At 45.6% G+C, this 13,614-nt stretch overlaps 1 protein-coding gene across 9 annotated transcripts in view; it reads left to right on the top strand.

Moving 5' to 3' along the window:
• Positions 1-3,971: 3,971 nt before the first annotated feature.
• The window catches only part of birc6 (baculoviral IAP repeat containing 6), a 94,729-nt gene continuing 85,086 nt past the window's right edge, over positions 3,972-13,614 (top strand). For all 9 annotated transcript variants that reach the window (XM_069722454.1, XM_069722448.1, XM_069722447.1 and 6 more), the window contains exons 1-3: positions 3,972-4,395; positions 7,048-7,229; positions 12,073-12,210. In XM_069722454.1, coding sequence (XP_069578555.1) covers positions 4,185-4,395; positions 7,048-7,229; positions 12,073-12,210 — 531 coding nt within the window. In that variant the 5' untranslated portion in view covers positions 3,972-4,184. The remainder of the gene's footprint in view (positions 4,396-7,047; positions 7,230-12,072; positions 12,211-13,614) is intronic.

Raw genomic sequence — 13,614 nt, 5'->3', positions numbered from 1 at the left:
GGCAATCATTTACACCGACGGGCCGCCTGAGGCGATGCGTCACCCAACCTGCAGTTCTCTGGCCTGACGGACAAAGAAACCGACAAGCACCTCCAGAACGGCAGCTAATTGTGGTCGTTGGAATAAACTGAGTTCAAATCAATTCTATTTGCTTCGAGTGAAAGGAACTCTTCTCTAGAAATCTGACTCCCTGAACACAAGCTGTGCTTTCACTTAGAAAATAAAGTCTTCCACTCGGTTTTATTTCACTGCAGGAGATTCCACTCTGAAGTCTGCTGTGTTTCACCTCCATGCTGTGATGAGCTGCAGAAAGTCAGATCCACATTGGTTATAGTTATAGTTATAGTTATAGTTGATGGTTATAGTTATAGTTATAATTGGTTGTAGTTATAGTTGATGGTTATAGTTATAGTTGGTTATAGTTGATGGTTATAGTTACAGTTGGTTATATAACTATATAACCAACTGTATAACCTATCTATATAACCATCAACTGATGGTTATAGTTATAGTTGGTGGTTATAGTTATAGTTGGTTATAGTTATAGTTTATGGTTATAGTTGATGATTATAGTTATAGTTGATGGTTATAGTTGGTTATAGTTTATGGTTATAGTTGGTTATAGTAATAGTTGGTTATAGTTATAGTTGATGGTTACTGTTGATGGTTATAGTTGTAGTTGATGGTTATAGTTGGTTATAGTTATAGTTGATGGTTATAGTTATAGTTGGTTATAGTTATAGTTTATGGTTATAGTTATAGTTGATGGTTATAGTTGGTTATAGTTTATGGTTATAGTTGGTTATAGTAATAGTTGGTTATAGTTTATGGTTATAGTTATAGTTGATGATTATAGTTATAGTTGATGGTTATAGTTATAGTCTATAGTTACAGTTGGTTATAGTTATAGTTGATGATTATAGTTGGTTATAGTTATAGTTGATGGTTATAGTTATATTTGATGGGATAGTTGAGTAAAGCAGCTGCCGTACATAGAGCTGCACTTACAAGGCTCAAAGAGTCCTGTCACTGAACATTATTCACCCACAATTTTTTGCAAGGAGATGAAGGAGCTGCTCAACTATCAGTCCTTCAAAACTTAGTGTGGCATCTTACACTTTTCTCTGTGAACATTCATGGTTTATGTGCTCAAACAGGTGAAACCCAGATAATCTGCAGGAGCAGATCTGTGTTGTTGGATCAGACATGAGAAAAGTTAGCATGTGTTACCACTGAGCTCCTCATCCCACCTGGATGCTACACAGGTAAAGATCAAACATGAAGATGTAACCCTCCAAGCTGTTTCCAGATGTCCTGCAACATTCGGGTCTAAATCTGAATCTGTTGTTGGAAAACCTTCCCTGTATCTTTGCCCTCTCCTGTTGGAGGATCTGCGTCCACAGTTTGAAGGTTCAAAGCTTTGCTCCTCACTGACATTTCCCTCATTCCCAAAACACATGCGGCTGCAACTCAGTTTAACCCAGAACATACTGCTGCCATTTCTGTTTGATTTAAACTTCTGATTCATTGTGAAAAACAGCGTTGTTTGTCCCCCAGAAACGTCTGGTGGCTGCTGAAGTCATCCTACAGATTAAGCAGATTACTTTGGACTAAAGGAAATATGAGACAACAGCTGAAGTCACCACTGGTTCCCTGAATGTCACAACTCTGTCTGTTTCAAATGAAAAGCCCTTGTTTGAAATTATTTCATCCTCCATCCAGCCGTCTGCTCAGCTTGGACCTGGTCTGGTTAGTCTAGATGTGGAAGTCGCTGTGGTTGAATAGATGTATGATGTGAACATCAACATCATCTCCATCTTTTATTCTCTGGAGAAATTCAGAAAGTAATACTTCATGATTTTCTGATTCCAGTTGATACAAAAGCCAACGAGTAAATAGGCACTGATCCCAACACAGCACGGATTATAAAGTATAAAGGTAAACTTGATTAATCTCAGAGGATAGATTTAGTATGGACATCATGGCTGCTGCTCGGTTCCAACATATCCACATACATGAGAGATAGGTGAGCGCTCCCGTTGGTGCTGCTGGAGTTCAGCTCCATCTTCTTCAGGATCCCAGCGTCACCAGCTGGTGTACAAATGACACATCTCTTCATGCATCTGCGTGAGGGATGAGCAGGAAGAAGATCACATCCAGTTGGACGCAGATAAATCGCTGCTTATGTCACGTGTTCTGGAGAGATGCTGCTGCTTCAGCAGGAAGCTGCAGAGCAGGACAACATCAGTACGGTGGCAGCCTGCTGTCAATCAAACGTTGTTTTAATAACACAAAACTGATGAGAAGAAAAGACAAAGACATTGTTTTAAATGTGATTTCAGGGGGACTTATATTTTACATTTATTATTTTTTACATTTAATATTTTTTACAAAGTTGTGTTCATACTTTTAATCAAGTAAAGGATCTGAATACTTTCTTTTTTTTTTAGACTCACTGAACACTACTATGAGATAAACGTGAGATAATATAATGTGCTCTTTCTTTTTGCTTAAATATTTTATCACTCCTATTTCTGTTCATAGAAACATTGGAATTAATCTCAGTTCATCCCAGTGAGCTAACAGCTGGTTTTATTATAAATGACATGTTTCCCTACAGATGTGATGACTGACTGCATGATGGAGGATGATTCGTTCAGAGGATGGATCACAGAGAACATCAGAAAGATCAAACCTTCAGCTTCTGGTCACAAACGACCCTTCTGGGTCTAGTTTATAAATCCATTTGTAACTTTTAACATCTTTGATTCTCTGACTGTTGGTCAGATAAAACAAGCACTGAGGACATTTTTCACATTTTCTTACCTTTAAAGACTCAGGATGTATCAGCTATGAAAAAGTCAAAACAAGATGTTTTTTTCAAAGATGTAAAGTTGTTACTGATGAAGGAAACTTACAAAAAATAAACCAAAAATGACTGATTTTGTGTTCATAAAACAGATCATGTAAAGAGGTTATACCCCCATAGTGTCTACAGATATTATAATAATTATATTTCTTATTCCTTGTATTAATCATATTAATGACTTAGTTGTCAATAGGTGAGATCAACCTTTGAAGTACTGAAGTCAGCAGAACAAAGAACAAGATGGATCTTTATCATTAGCAGAAATGATGCACACATGGCAGCGCAGAGATGAGATGGAGGAACATGGAGGTGGGCACCTCCTCCCTGGCCTCTTTCCTGCACCTCCTCCCCCTGCCTTATCCACTCACCTCCCTCCTGCACCTACTCCCCACACCTCCTTCATGCACCTCCTCACCCCACCTCCTCCACTAGCCTCCTCCCCGCACCTCCTCCCGGCACCTCCTCCCCCATCCTGCTCAACATCTCTAACATCGAGTTACAACAAAACTCACCACAATACATCTGTGACACTCACTCTTTTTTCAACTTTACATTTTACATTATCATGGATTGCACAGTTATTTTCTATTCTACTCATATTTTAGGCTACTTATCTTATGTTTATTTTGGTTATTTATTAATCTAATTTATTCTTTCTTTGAATATCTTTTCCCGCTGAAGCGCTCAGTTTGATGATTGTTTGTTAAATCATTTTATTATCTGCTAATCTGACTGCCCAGTGTCATCTTTTATGTTAGCTTTAGGATCAAAATAAGAAATAATAATAATAATAATAAATATAAGAGACACAAATCAATAAAATAAATGTTCTGAGTTGCAGTCGGACATGAGGCAGAAACACCGTCCAGTAACACTGAGCTCCCGCTGAGATCAGTTTGTATGAGAGCTGCTGCTCACACCACCACAACATCCGGAACCGCCGCGGCAGCCGATTTGTTGCGGAGCCATTATTTTGGTGTTCCCATTATTTTGGTGTTCCCATTATTTTGGTGTTCCCATTATTTTGACCACCCGCTGTCCCCGTTTGCGCGCGTTGCTCTCGCGAGAGGTGGCGGCCAGCTACGCTAGCTCCGTCGACCTATGGTGTAAGTGACAGCAGCGCAGCCCGGAGCTCCTCAGCGCGGATGGTGAATCGCCACTGCTGCGGTAACGGGTGGAGGAGAAGAAGCCGCAGAAGGAGTCAGCAGTGGCAGAGGAGAGATACTTCTGACGTACTCTCGTACATTTAGCAGTATTACGTGTATCATCGGATCCGAACCAACCCAGAAGGGAAGGGAAGGGGAAAGAAGGAAAGATGGCGGCCGCGGCCTCGCCGGGCTCCGGCTCGTCCACCTCCTCGGACTGGATTGTGCTGAGAGACGGGTGTCTGCGTTGCGACGAGGAGGGCCTGCGAAGCCTTTCCTACCACCCGGCCCTCAACGCTATCTTGGCCGTCACCAGCCGCGGCAGTATCAAAGTGATTGACGGCACCTCGGGGGCCATCCTCCAGGCTTCGGCGCTGCACGGTGAGTCGCGGAGCCTCCGTCGAGCCCGGACACCGCCGGTTCGGTTCGACACCCGGCGGGCAGCGAGCACGACCCGGCTGCTCGCTGACGTTAGCGGATCCTAGCGGTTATTTTCGGGCCTTATGGGTTTTTTAGTCCAGCCGGTTGGGTTAGCTGGTTGTGGGTGTTTAAAAGCAGACGCGGATGTGTTCGTGGTGGAACCTCCGGGGCTGGTGGAACCTCCGGGGCTGGATGTCCGTGTTTGTCACGTTTACCACCGGCTGAGCTCGGACACACCGACCGCCGAGCTAACGGCCAGACAGCGGAGGTAGCACGGCGCTAGTTAGCAACCGTCCCGGTGCGCGTCTCTTCTTCAGGGGGCCAGTCACGATGCGTGTCGGTGTAAGTCCGCGGTAGACAGCTGCAGGAGCGTCGTTACAACCACCGGGAACCCGAGGGCACGCTGCTGGTAGCCACCGAGCTAACCGAGCGGCTCTCGAGCAGCGCACCGGGCGCCCTGTCACTCATCTGGAGGGATTGATGTCTGTCAGTTAACCCGGTAAAGTCTTCCCTCCGACACCTCGGTACGTCCTGCAGCCTGACGGGACATCCAGTGTTTCAGCTGGTTAGAGGAGTCACCCGGTGTGATGGTTGTCTGTCCCTGAACGCATCACATCATCAGAGAGGTGCATGAACGCACCTGGTCCGGTGTCCTTCTGTCCTTCCGTCTCCAGGAGGTCTGATGGTTGGAGATGAGATCGAGGCTCAGGAGATAAATGTCCCGTGGAGAGGAGGTCGCTCCATGGAGGTGGTTTATGTTGGAGGTTCAACACATCAATGGGTTAAATGTCTTCTCTTTTCATTGTTAGTAAAACAGTTGAACAGCTTCTACAGATGATTTTTAAAAGCATTTCTTCCCAAAGTCATTCTGAATGTTATAATGATGGTAATAATAATAATAATAATATAGTGTATTATGGATTTATACTTTAAAAATGAATAAATACTGTTTGCACAGTGTTGAACAGTCAGGTTTACAACATCACCACCTTTGTCCCCCTCCTGTCAACCTCCTGTCACCCTCCTGTCCTCCTCCTGTCCCCCTCCTGTCCTCCTCCTGTCCCCCTCCTGTCCTCCTTCTGTCCCCACTGTCCTTCTTCTGTCCCTCTCCTGTCCCCCTCCTGTCACCCTCCTGTCAACCTCCTGTCACTCTCCTGTCCTCCTTCTGTCCCCACTGTCCTCCTCCTGTCCCCCTCCTGTCCTCCTGTCCCCACTGTCCTCCTCCTGTCCTTCTTCTGTCACCCTCCTGTCACCCTTCTGTCCTCCTTCTGTCCCCACTGTCCTCCTCCTGCCCTTCTCCTGTCACCCTCCTGTCCTCCTCCTGTCAGTGATGAACGGTGGTGAACGGTGGTGAATGTGATGAACGGTGGTGAACGGTGGTGAACGTGATGAACGATGATGAACGGTGGTGAACGGTGGTGAACGTGATGAACGGTGGTGAGCGGTGTTGAACGGTGGTGAACGGTGGTGAACGGCGGTGAACGGTGATGAACGGCGGTGAACGGTGGTGAATGTGATGAAGGGTGGTGAACGTGATGAACGGTGGTGAACGTGATGAACGGTGGTGAGCGGTGGTGAACGGGATGAACGGTGGCGAATGGGATGAACGGTGGTGAACGGTGGTGAACGGTGGTGAACGGTGGTGAACGTGATGAACGGTGGTGAACGTGGTGAACGGTGGTGAACGGTGGTGAACGTGGTGAACGGTGGTGAACGGTGGTGAACGGTGGTGATGGACGGTGGTGAACGTGATGAACGGTGGTGAACGTGATGAACGGTGGTGAAGGTGATGAACGGTGGTGAACGGTGATGAACGGTGGTGAACGTGATGAACGGTGGTGAATGTGGCGTGGCGAACGGTGTTGAACGTGGTGAACGTGGCGTGGCGAACGGTGTTGAACGTGGCGAACGGTGGTGAATGTGGTGAACGTGATGAACGGTGGTGAACGTGGTGAACGTTAACGGCGGTGAACGTGGTGAATGTTAACGGCGGTGAACGTGGTGAACGTTAACGGTGGTGAACGTGGTGGTGTTCATGTGTGTGTGTTGGTGTGTGTGTATTTGTGTGCGTGTTGGTGTGTTCATGCGTGTTCGTGTGTGTGTGTTGGTGTGTTTGTGTTCATGTGTGTGTGTGTGTGTGTTGGTGTTTTCGTGTGTGTTCATGTGTGTGTTGGTGTGTTCATGCGTGTGTGTATTCATGTGTGTGTTTATGTTCATGTGTGTGTTTGTGTGTGTGTTGGTGTGTTCGTGTGTGTGTGTGTGTGTGTGTATGTGTGTATTTGTTCGTGTGTGTGTGTGTCTGTGTTAATGTGTGTTTGTGTGTGTGTGTGTTTATGTGTGTTTGAGTGTGTGTGTGTGTGTGTTGGTGTGTGTTTTGAGTGTGTGTGTGTTGGTGTGTTCATGTGTTCATGTGCAGACCTGCTTGCTGTTCAGGAGGATTGTACCTCCTCCCCGGTCCTCCTGCTGCTCCTGGTGGAGCACCTCTCATCAGCGGTGCTGCTACAGCTCTACTACTATCTCATGACGACCCTCTGCTGAAGACGACGAGGACAGACTGATGACCTCCTGTCTTTCAAAAGTCCTCACGCTGTCATGTCTTCTGTTCCTCCCCAGCTAAACCCGGCGGTCGTATCACCTGTCAGTACTTCCCCGCAGTGGACAAGGTTCTTTTTGTGGACGACTACGCGGTGGGATGCAGGAAGGACCTGAACGGCATCCTGCTCCTGGACACGGCCCTGCAGCCGCCGGTGGCCAAGCCGGAGGACATGGTTCAGCTGGAGCTGCCGGTCACAGAGGTGAGACAGGTGTTGGACCTGATATCTGACATCACTTGTTGTGTAAATGTTCCCTCACATTTCCTCACGCTCATCAACTCCAATAGATAGATAGATAGATAGATAGATAGATAGATAGATAGATAGATAGATAGATAGATAGATAGATAGATAGATAGATAGATAGATATAGATAGATAGATAGATAGATAGATAGATAGATAGATAGATGATATATAATAGATAGATAGACAGACAGATAGATAGATAGATAGATAGATAGATAGATAGATAGATAGATAGATAGATAGATAGATAGATAGATAGATAGATAGATAGATAGATAGATAGATAGATAGATGATAGATAATATATTATAGATAGATAGATAGATAGATAGATGATAGATAATATATTATAGATAGATAGATAGATAGATAGATAGATAGATAGATAGATAGATAGATAGATAGATAGATAGATAGATAGATAGATGATAGATAATATATTATAGATAGATAGATAGATAGATAGATAGATAGATAGATAGATAGATAGATAGATAGAGTTTTTTTTTTATTTTTTTTATTTTTTTATACATTTAAACAAACAAGAAAATAGACAACGGTGTTATTGTTGTGTGATGGATTTTGCCAGAGGTGAGTTATTGTACAGTCTTATTGCAGTGGACAGGAATGATCTCCTGTATCTGGAATGATCTCCTGTATCAGGAATGATCTCCTGTATCTGGAATGATCTCCTGTATCAGGAATGATCTCCTGTATCTGGAATGATCTCCTGTATCGGGAATGATCTCCTGTATCTGTCCTTGTGACAGCGGAGCTGGAGGAGTCTTTTGGAGAACGTCCTCCTCTGTCCCTGCAGCAGGTGGAGAGGGTGGTCAGGATTATCCAATATGGATAATAGTTTGTTCAGCGTCCTCCTCTCCACCACCTTTTCCAGACTGTCCAGTTTGCAGCCAATGATGGAGCCGGCCTTCTTAACCAGTTTGTTAAGTCTGTTGGTGTCACCAGCTCCAATGCTGCTCCCCCTCCCCCTCCACCTCTCCCCCCAACAGACTACTAGAAGTACAGTTCACTGGCCACAACAGATGGTAGAACATCTCCAACATCTTGCTGCACACATTGAAGGATCGAAGTTTCCTCAAGAAAAAGAGTTGACTCATCCCCTTCTTGTAGACAGCGTTGATGTTGGTCTTCCAGTTCAGTCTGTTGTCATGGAGACACCAGGTACTTGTACTCCTCCACCATGTCCACCTCCTCCCCCAGAACTCTCAGCGGTTGTGGAGCCGTCGTCTTCCTCCTGAAGTCGACCTCCATCTCTCTGGTCTTGGCAACGTTCAGGAGGAGGTGATTTCTACCAGCCCACTCCACAAAGTCCTCCACTACTGCCCTGTACTCCTCCTCCCGTCCATCCCTTATACACCGACCACTGACTCCTCCTCCCGTCCATCCCTTATACATCCGACCACTGACTCCTCCTCCCGTCCATCACTTATACACCGTCCACTGACTCCTCCTCCCGTCCATCCCTTATACACCGTCCACTGACTCCTCCTCCCGTCCATCCCTTATACACCGACCACTGACTCCTCCTCCCGTCCATCCCTTATACATCCGACCACTGACTCCTCCTCCTGTCCATCCCTTATACACCGTCCACTGACTCCTCCTCCCGTCCATCCCTTATACACCGACCACTGACTCCTCCTCCCGTCCATCACTTATACACCGTCCACTGACTCCTCCTCCCGTCCATCCCTTATACACCGTCCACTGACTCCTCCTCCCGTCCATCCCTTATACACCGACCACTGACTCCTCCTCCCGTCCATCCCTTATACACCGACCACTGACTCCTCCTCCCGTCCATCCCTTATACACCGTCCACTGACTCCTCCTCCCGTCCATCCCTTATACACCGTCCACTGACTCCTCCTCCCGTCCATCCCTTATACACCGACCACTGACTCCTCCTCCCGTCCATCCCTTATACACCGACCACTGACTCCTCCTCCCGTCCATCCCTTATACACCGTCCACTGACTCCTCCTCCCGTCCATCCCTTATACACCGACCACTGACTCCTCCTCCCGTCCATCCCTTATACACCGTCCACTGACTCCTCCTCCCGTCCATCCCTTATACACCGACCACTGACTCCTCCTCCCGTCCATCCCTTATACACCGACCACTGACTCCTCCTCCCGTCCATCCCTTATACACCGTCCACTGACTCCTCCTCCCGTCCATCCCTTATACACCGTCCACTGACTCCTCCTCCCGTCCATCCCTTATACACCGACCACTGACTCCTCCTCCCGTCCATCCCTTATACACCGACCACTGACTCCTCCTCCCGTCCATCCCTTATACACCGTCCACTGACTCCTCCTCCCGTCCATCCCTTATACACCGACCACTGACTCCTCCTCCCGTCCATCCCTTATACACCGTCCACTGACTCCTCCTCCCGTCCATCCCTTATACACCGACCACTGACTCCTCCTCCCGTCCATCCCTTATACACCGTCCACTGACTCCTCCTCCCGTCCATCCCTTATACACCGACCACTGACTCCTCCTCCCGTCCATCCCTTATACACCGTCCACTGACTCCTCTTCCCGTCCATCCCTTATACATCCGTCCACTGCAGAGTCATCAGAGAACTTCTGCAGATGTCTTGACTCTGAGTTGTTCTGGAAGTCAGTTGTGTATAAGGTGAACAGGAAGGAGACAGAACAGTTCCCTGAGGAGCTCCAGTACCACTGACCACCGTATCAGATGTCAATATGACCACTGCAGGACTCCTTTCAGTTTCAGTTTATTTCCAGTAGGCAGCATGAATCTCACAGAGGAGAATCTCTGCACCTGATTTAGCGACTAGCTTATTTCCATCTGTGGTCCCTAGTAAAGTATGAAAAAACAATAATACAACCTTCTACTACATATCGACTAACACTTAACAAAGAACATCAGAATATTACATGCATACAACATTTGTAAAGACAGGTTGTCAAATTTAAAATCAGTGCTGACAAGTCTGGTCGTTTAAAATCAGTTTTTTTTAACTTGGCGGGAGAAGTTTTTAAGTTAACGGGTAGTTTCTTCCATTAATGAATGTCTTTAAAAGGAAAAGCAGCGCTTCAGTCTCCAGTAGCAGCAGAACGAAGCTCCTCACAGGAGGAGGAGCAGCATTATTACGAGTTTTATGCACTAACTGGACATTTGAATATAAAATGGAGTTATCAAAATTTCATATTTTATATTTAGTCAGTATTTCGCAGTGATGATAAAGTGGCGGTTCCTATCCAGGACCCTCAGGGCCTGTTCGTGTGGTTCTGATGGGTTTTAAGACGGTCCGGTCCGCTTGGCACCAGCATGATATGTGCAAAAAGAAAAACAAGAAAAAAAATCATTGCATTCAAATGTGTATTTGAGGCCTCAACTGTTAGGGAATTCCTGATATGTCTAAAATGAGCTATATTAAATTTGAGTACATGTTTTTACTGTCCTGTTTGAAGCTCAGGACTGTGACCACGCTCTGCAGCTCTTATTCTGCCGCTGATTCCTCAAACACTTTCAGTGCTTCACCTGAAAAATTCACCTGAATACAGAAGCCAAGAGGCCGTTCGTCTGTTCCCGTCTCAGGGCTGCTGAGAGCAAACATCTGTCATGTGTGACTGATGTGTGACTGTGTTGCTGCATGTGCAGACCTGTTGAAGTTCAGGCTCCAGATATTAGAAACAGATTTTGTGACCTCCCCTGAAGGCCTGGAAAGCGCTGGAGAGACAGTGAAGGAGTGAAGCCTCTGCAGGCCGCTGAACAGTCAAAGAAACACATCACGTAGTGTAAAAGCAGTCATGACATGGTTTGGCTGTTTTCTTGCTCCAGTCAGGATGTCACATAAACTACAGGCTTCAATGGTCCCAAACAAAACGAGCACCAACTAACAGCAGGACAGGAACATGTCAATTCTACCAAACTGCAGAAACTCTGAGAGCTGGTGTTACACTGAAATCTGTTCCCTCATTCTTCTCCTCACTCCTCACCAACACTGTCAGTCACAGAATCTAAAGGGGGACAGATGTCAGTGTAACACCAAGGCCAGGCTGACTCACTACTGCCCCCTAATGTACAAAGAAATGGGATTTAATTCTTACATATTACACCTTTTAATGGCAGTATGTGTAAAAACACAAATAAAGTGCATGAACATAAAAAGCAGAGCTAATTTGTATCCAACTGGAAGGAATGATTATTTTCATCATGGATTAAACTGCTGTTTATTTTCTCCATTCATTGATTGGTTATTTAGTTTATCAAATTTAAAAAAAGTGCTCTGGACGAGAATGAAAACTGTTTTAAATTGACTGTAGGGGTGAAACAATGCAGCCGGACGGGTCCTGTGTGGATGTACCTTTAACTCCCACAGACACACTGACCCCACCTGGGCGGCCTCATGTTCATCAGATGGAACCCACCTCAGAGAGTGCTCCTTCAGGGCTGGTGGAGCAGCTCCAGCTGACAGAATGGAAAACGTTGTTATCAGAACTTTTTGCTTACTTCATGAGTCCAAACTCAGTGAACTGTGAATAAATGGGATAACTAAGTTGCTGCCAGTAACCTGTGATCGTGCTGATAGGCTGAGCATCAGTCATCCTGCCATCAGCACCATATGAACATCCAGGTAATGGTTGCTGCAACATAGTGAGCTGCCTGCACAGGTTCCTAATGTTATAATAACCAGGACAACCCAGGGAATCATCTCAGCTTTATGACACAGCTCTGTGAATATTTGCACATTAAAAACTCATCTATAAATGTGTATGTGTGTGTTCAGGCCCAGCAGATGCTGTCTGCCTGTCAGGAAAAGATTGACGTGTCCAACACAGAGGGCTTTGAACTCTTCATCACCCAGCTCAAAGAAGGCCTGAAGAATACCTCACACGAGACAGCAGCCAATCACAAGGTGGCCAAGGTGAGTGGGAGCGCTTCACTTCCTCGTCCAGCCTGTGTGGAGACACGTCGGCTGTTTGTGCTGTGCATCGTGATTTATTAGAGATTTGAATTTGGCCGTCGGTGACAGCTGAGAGTCCCGACCGGTGTTTGATGATGTGGAGAGGACGATGTGAGGGAAACCAAAAGAAATGGTTCACAATCCAGGACCATTCAGGAGTTCAGTATCCAGTATCTGACCCTCTTTACGGGATTCTAATGGTGCGTACAGAAACAACACAACAGGGATGATTACGCAGTTCCTCCAGGAAATCTTGCGACTGCAATAATTAACGCAAATTCAAGCAAATGCCACAATATTTGCAGGAGCCTTTTTTTTTTTTTTTTTTTTAAATCCCTGCGATTTTTCTGCCAAAAATGTCATCAACTGAGAACTAATTTTATTACCAATAATAACTTCTCATTTCCAACCAGAAAGTCTCTGCTGCTGTTTTCATCATCAAATAAAACTCTCTTCACCGTAGAAACAGGAACAAGAGGAGAAACAGGAAGTGACGGGGTTTGTGGGAAATGTGTTCTTCACATTAAAATGATGTGATTAAATGTTTGTGATCAAAGGAAGTGATTCCATATTACTGGATGTTAAATGAGTTTTCTCCACACGTCCAGTTGTCAGAGACGTCTCTTTGTTTGTTTCATCCAGCAGGTCTATGTGTTGAATGAACATGAATTAAACAGCATCTAAAGCTCTTATTTTGACAGCTGATGTAGTCCTTGTTTCTATATTCCAGTCACAGACGCTCTGTTCTGTGAACATACGCAGCTTTTAGGAGCTTTTAGCAGTTTTTAGGAGCTTTTTGGAGCTTTTAGCCCCCTGATGGTTCTCGAAGTTCAATAAATATATAAAGAAACATTAGAAGTAAAATATTTCTGTGATGTGCAGCATGATTATTATCACAGGAAGTGATTACAGGAGAGATGAAATCCAACACTACTGGGGCACTGCCAACTGGTATAATTTCGCAAGGGACAGGAAGTTGTGGAAACTCCATGCTGAGGCCTTCGTCCTGCAGTGGATTGACAATGGCTGAACATGATGATGATGACTCTTATCAGCTAGTGCTGAAAAAAAAAAAAAAATTGCGGAGTGACGGACAGACAAACAAACAAACAAGCTGAAGCTGGACTTCAGCTAAGCCCAAAAAGAAAATCCAAAAACAACATAGCACACTATTGTTGCCTGAAGATGAGCTGCTGGACCACTGGACCCACTGGACCCATGGAACATGACTTCTGCCCTCCTGTCAGTCATCTCAGTCAGCAGCTGCTTCCCTGGCAGCATGGCCGCTGGGTTCAGCCTCTCCTGGCTCCATGTGGGTTTCAGAAAAGGTTTCATTCTTCTCAGGGTTGAAAATGAACCAGAAGA

The sequence above is a fragment of the Brachyistius frenatus genome, unplaced genomic scaffold (assembly GCF_029030835.1).
Source record: "Brachyistius frenatus isolate BFR_SWC_R1_liver_20210118 unplaced genomic scaffold, ASM2903083v1 Contig_292, whole genome shotgun sequence".
NCBI classification, from domain to species: domain Eukaryota; kingdom Metazoa; phylum Chordata; class Actinopteri; family Embiotocidae; genus Brachyistius; species Brachyistius frenatus.
The sequence above is the reverse complement of the archived record's forward strand: the minus strand, read 5'-3'. Positions and strand labels throughout refer to the sequence as shown.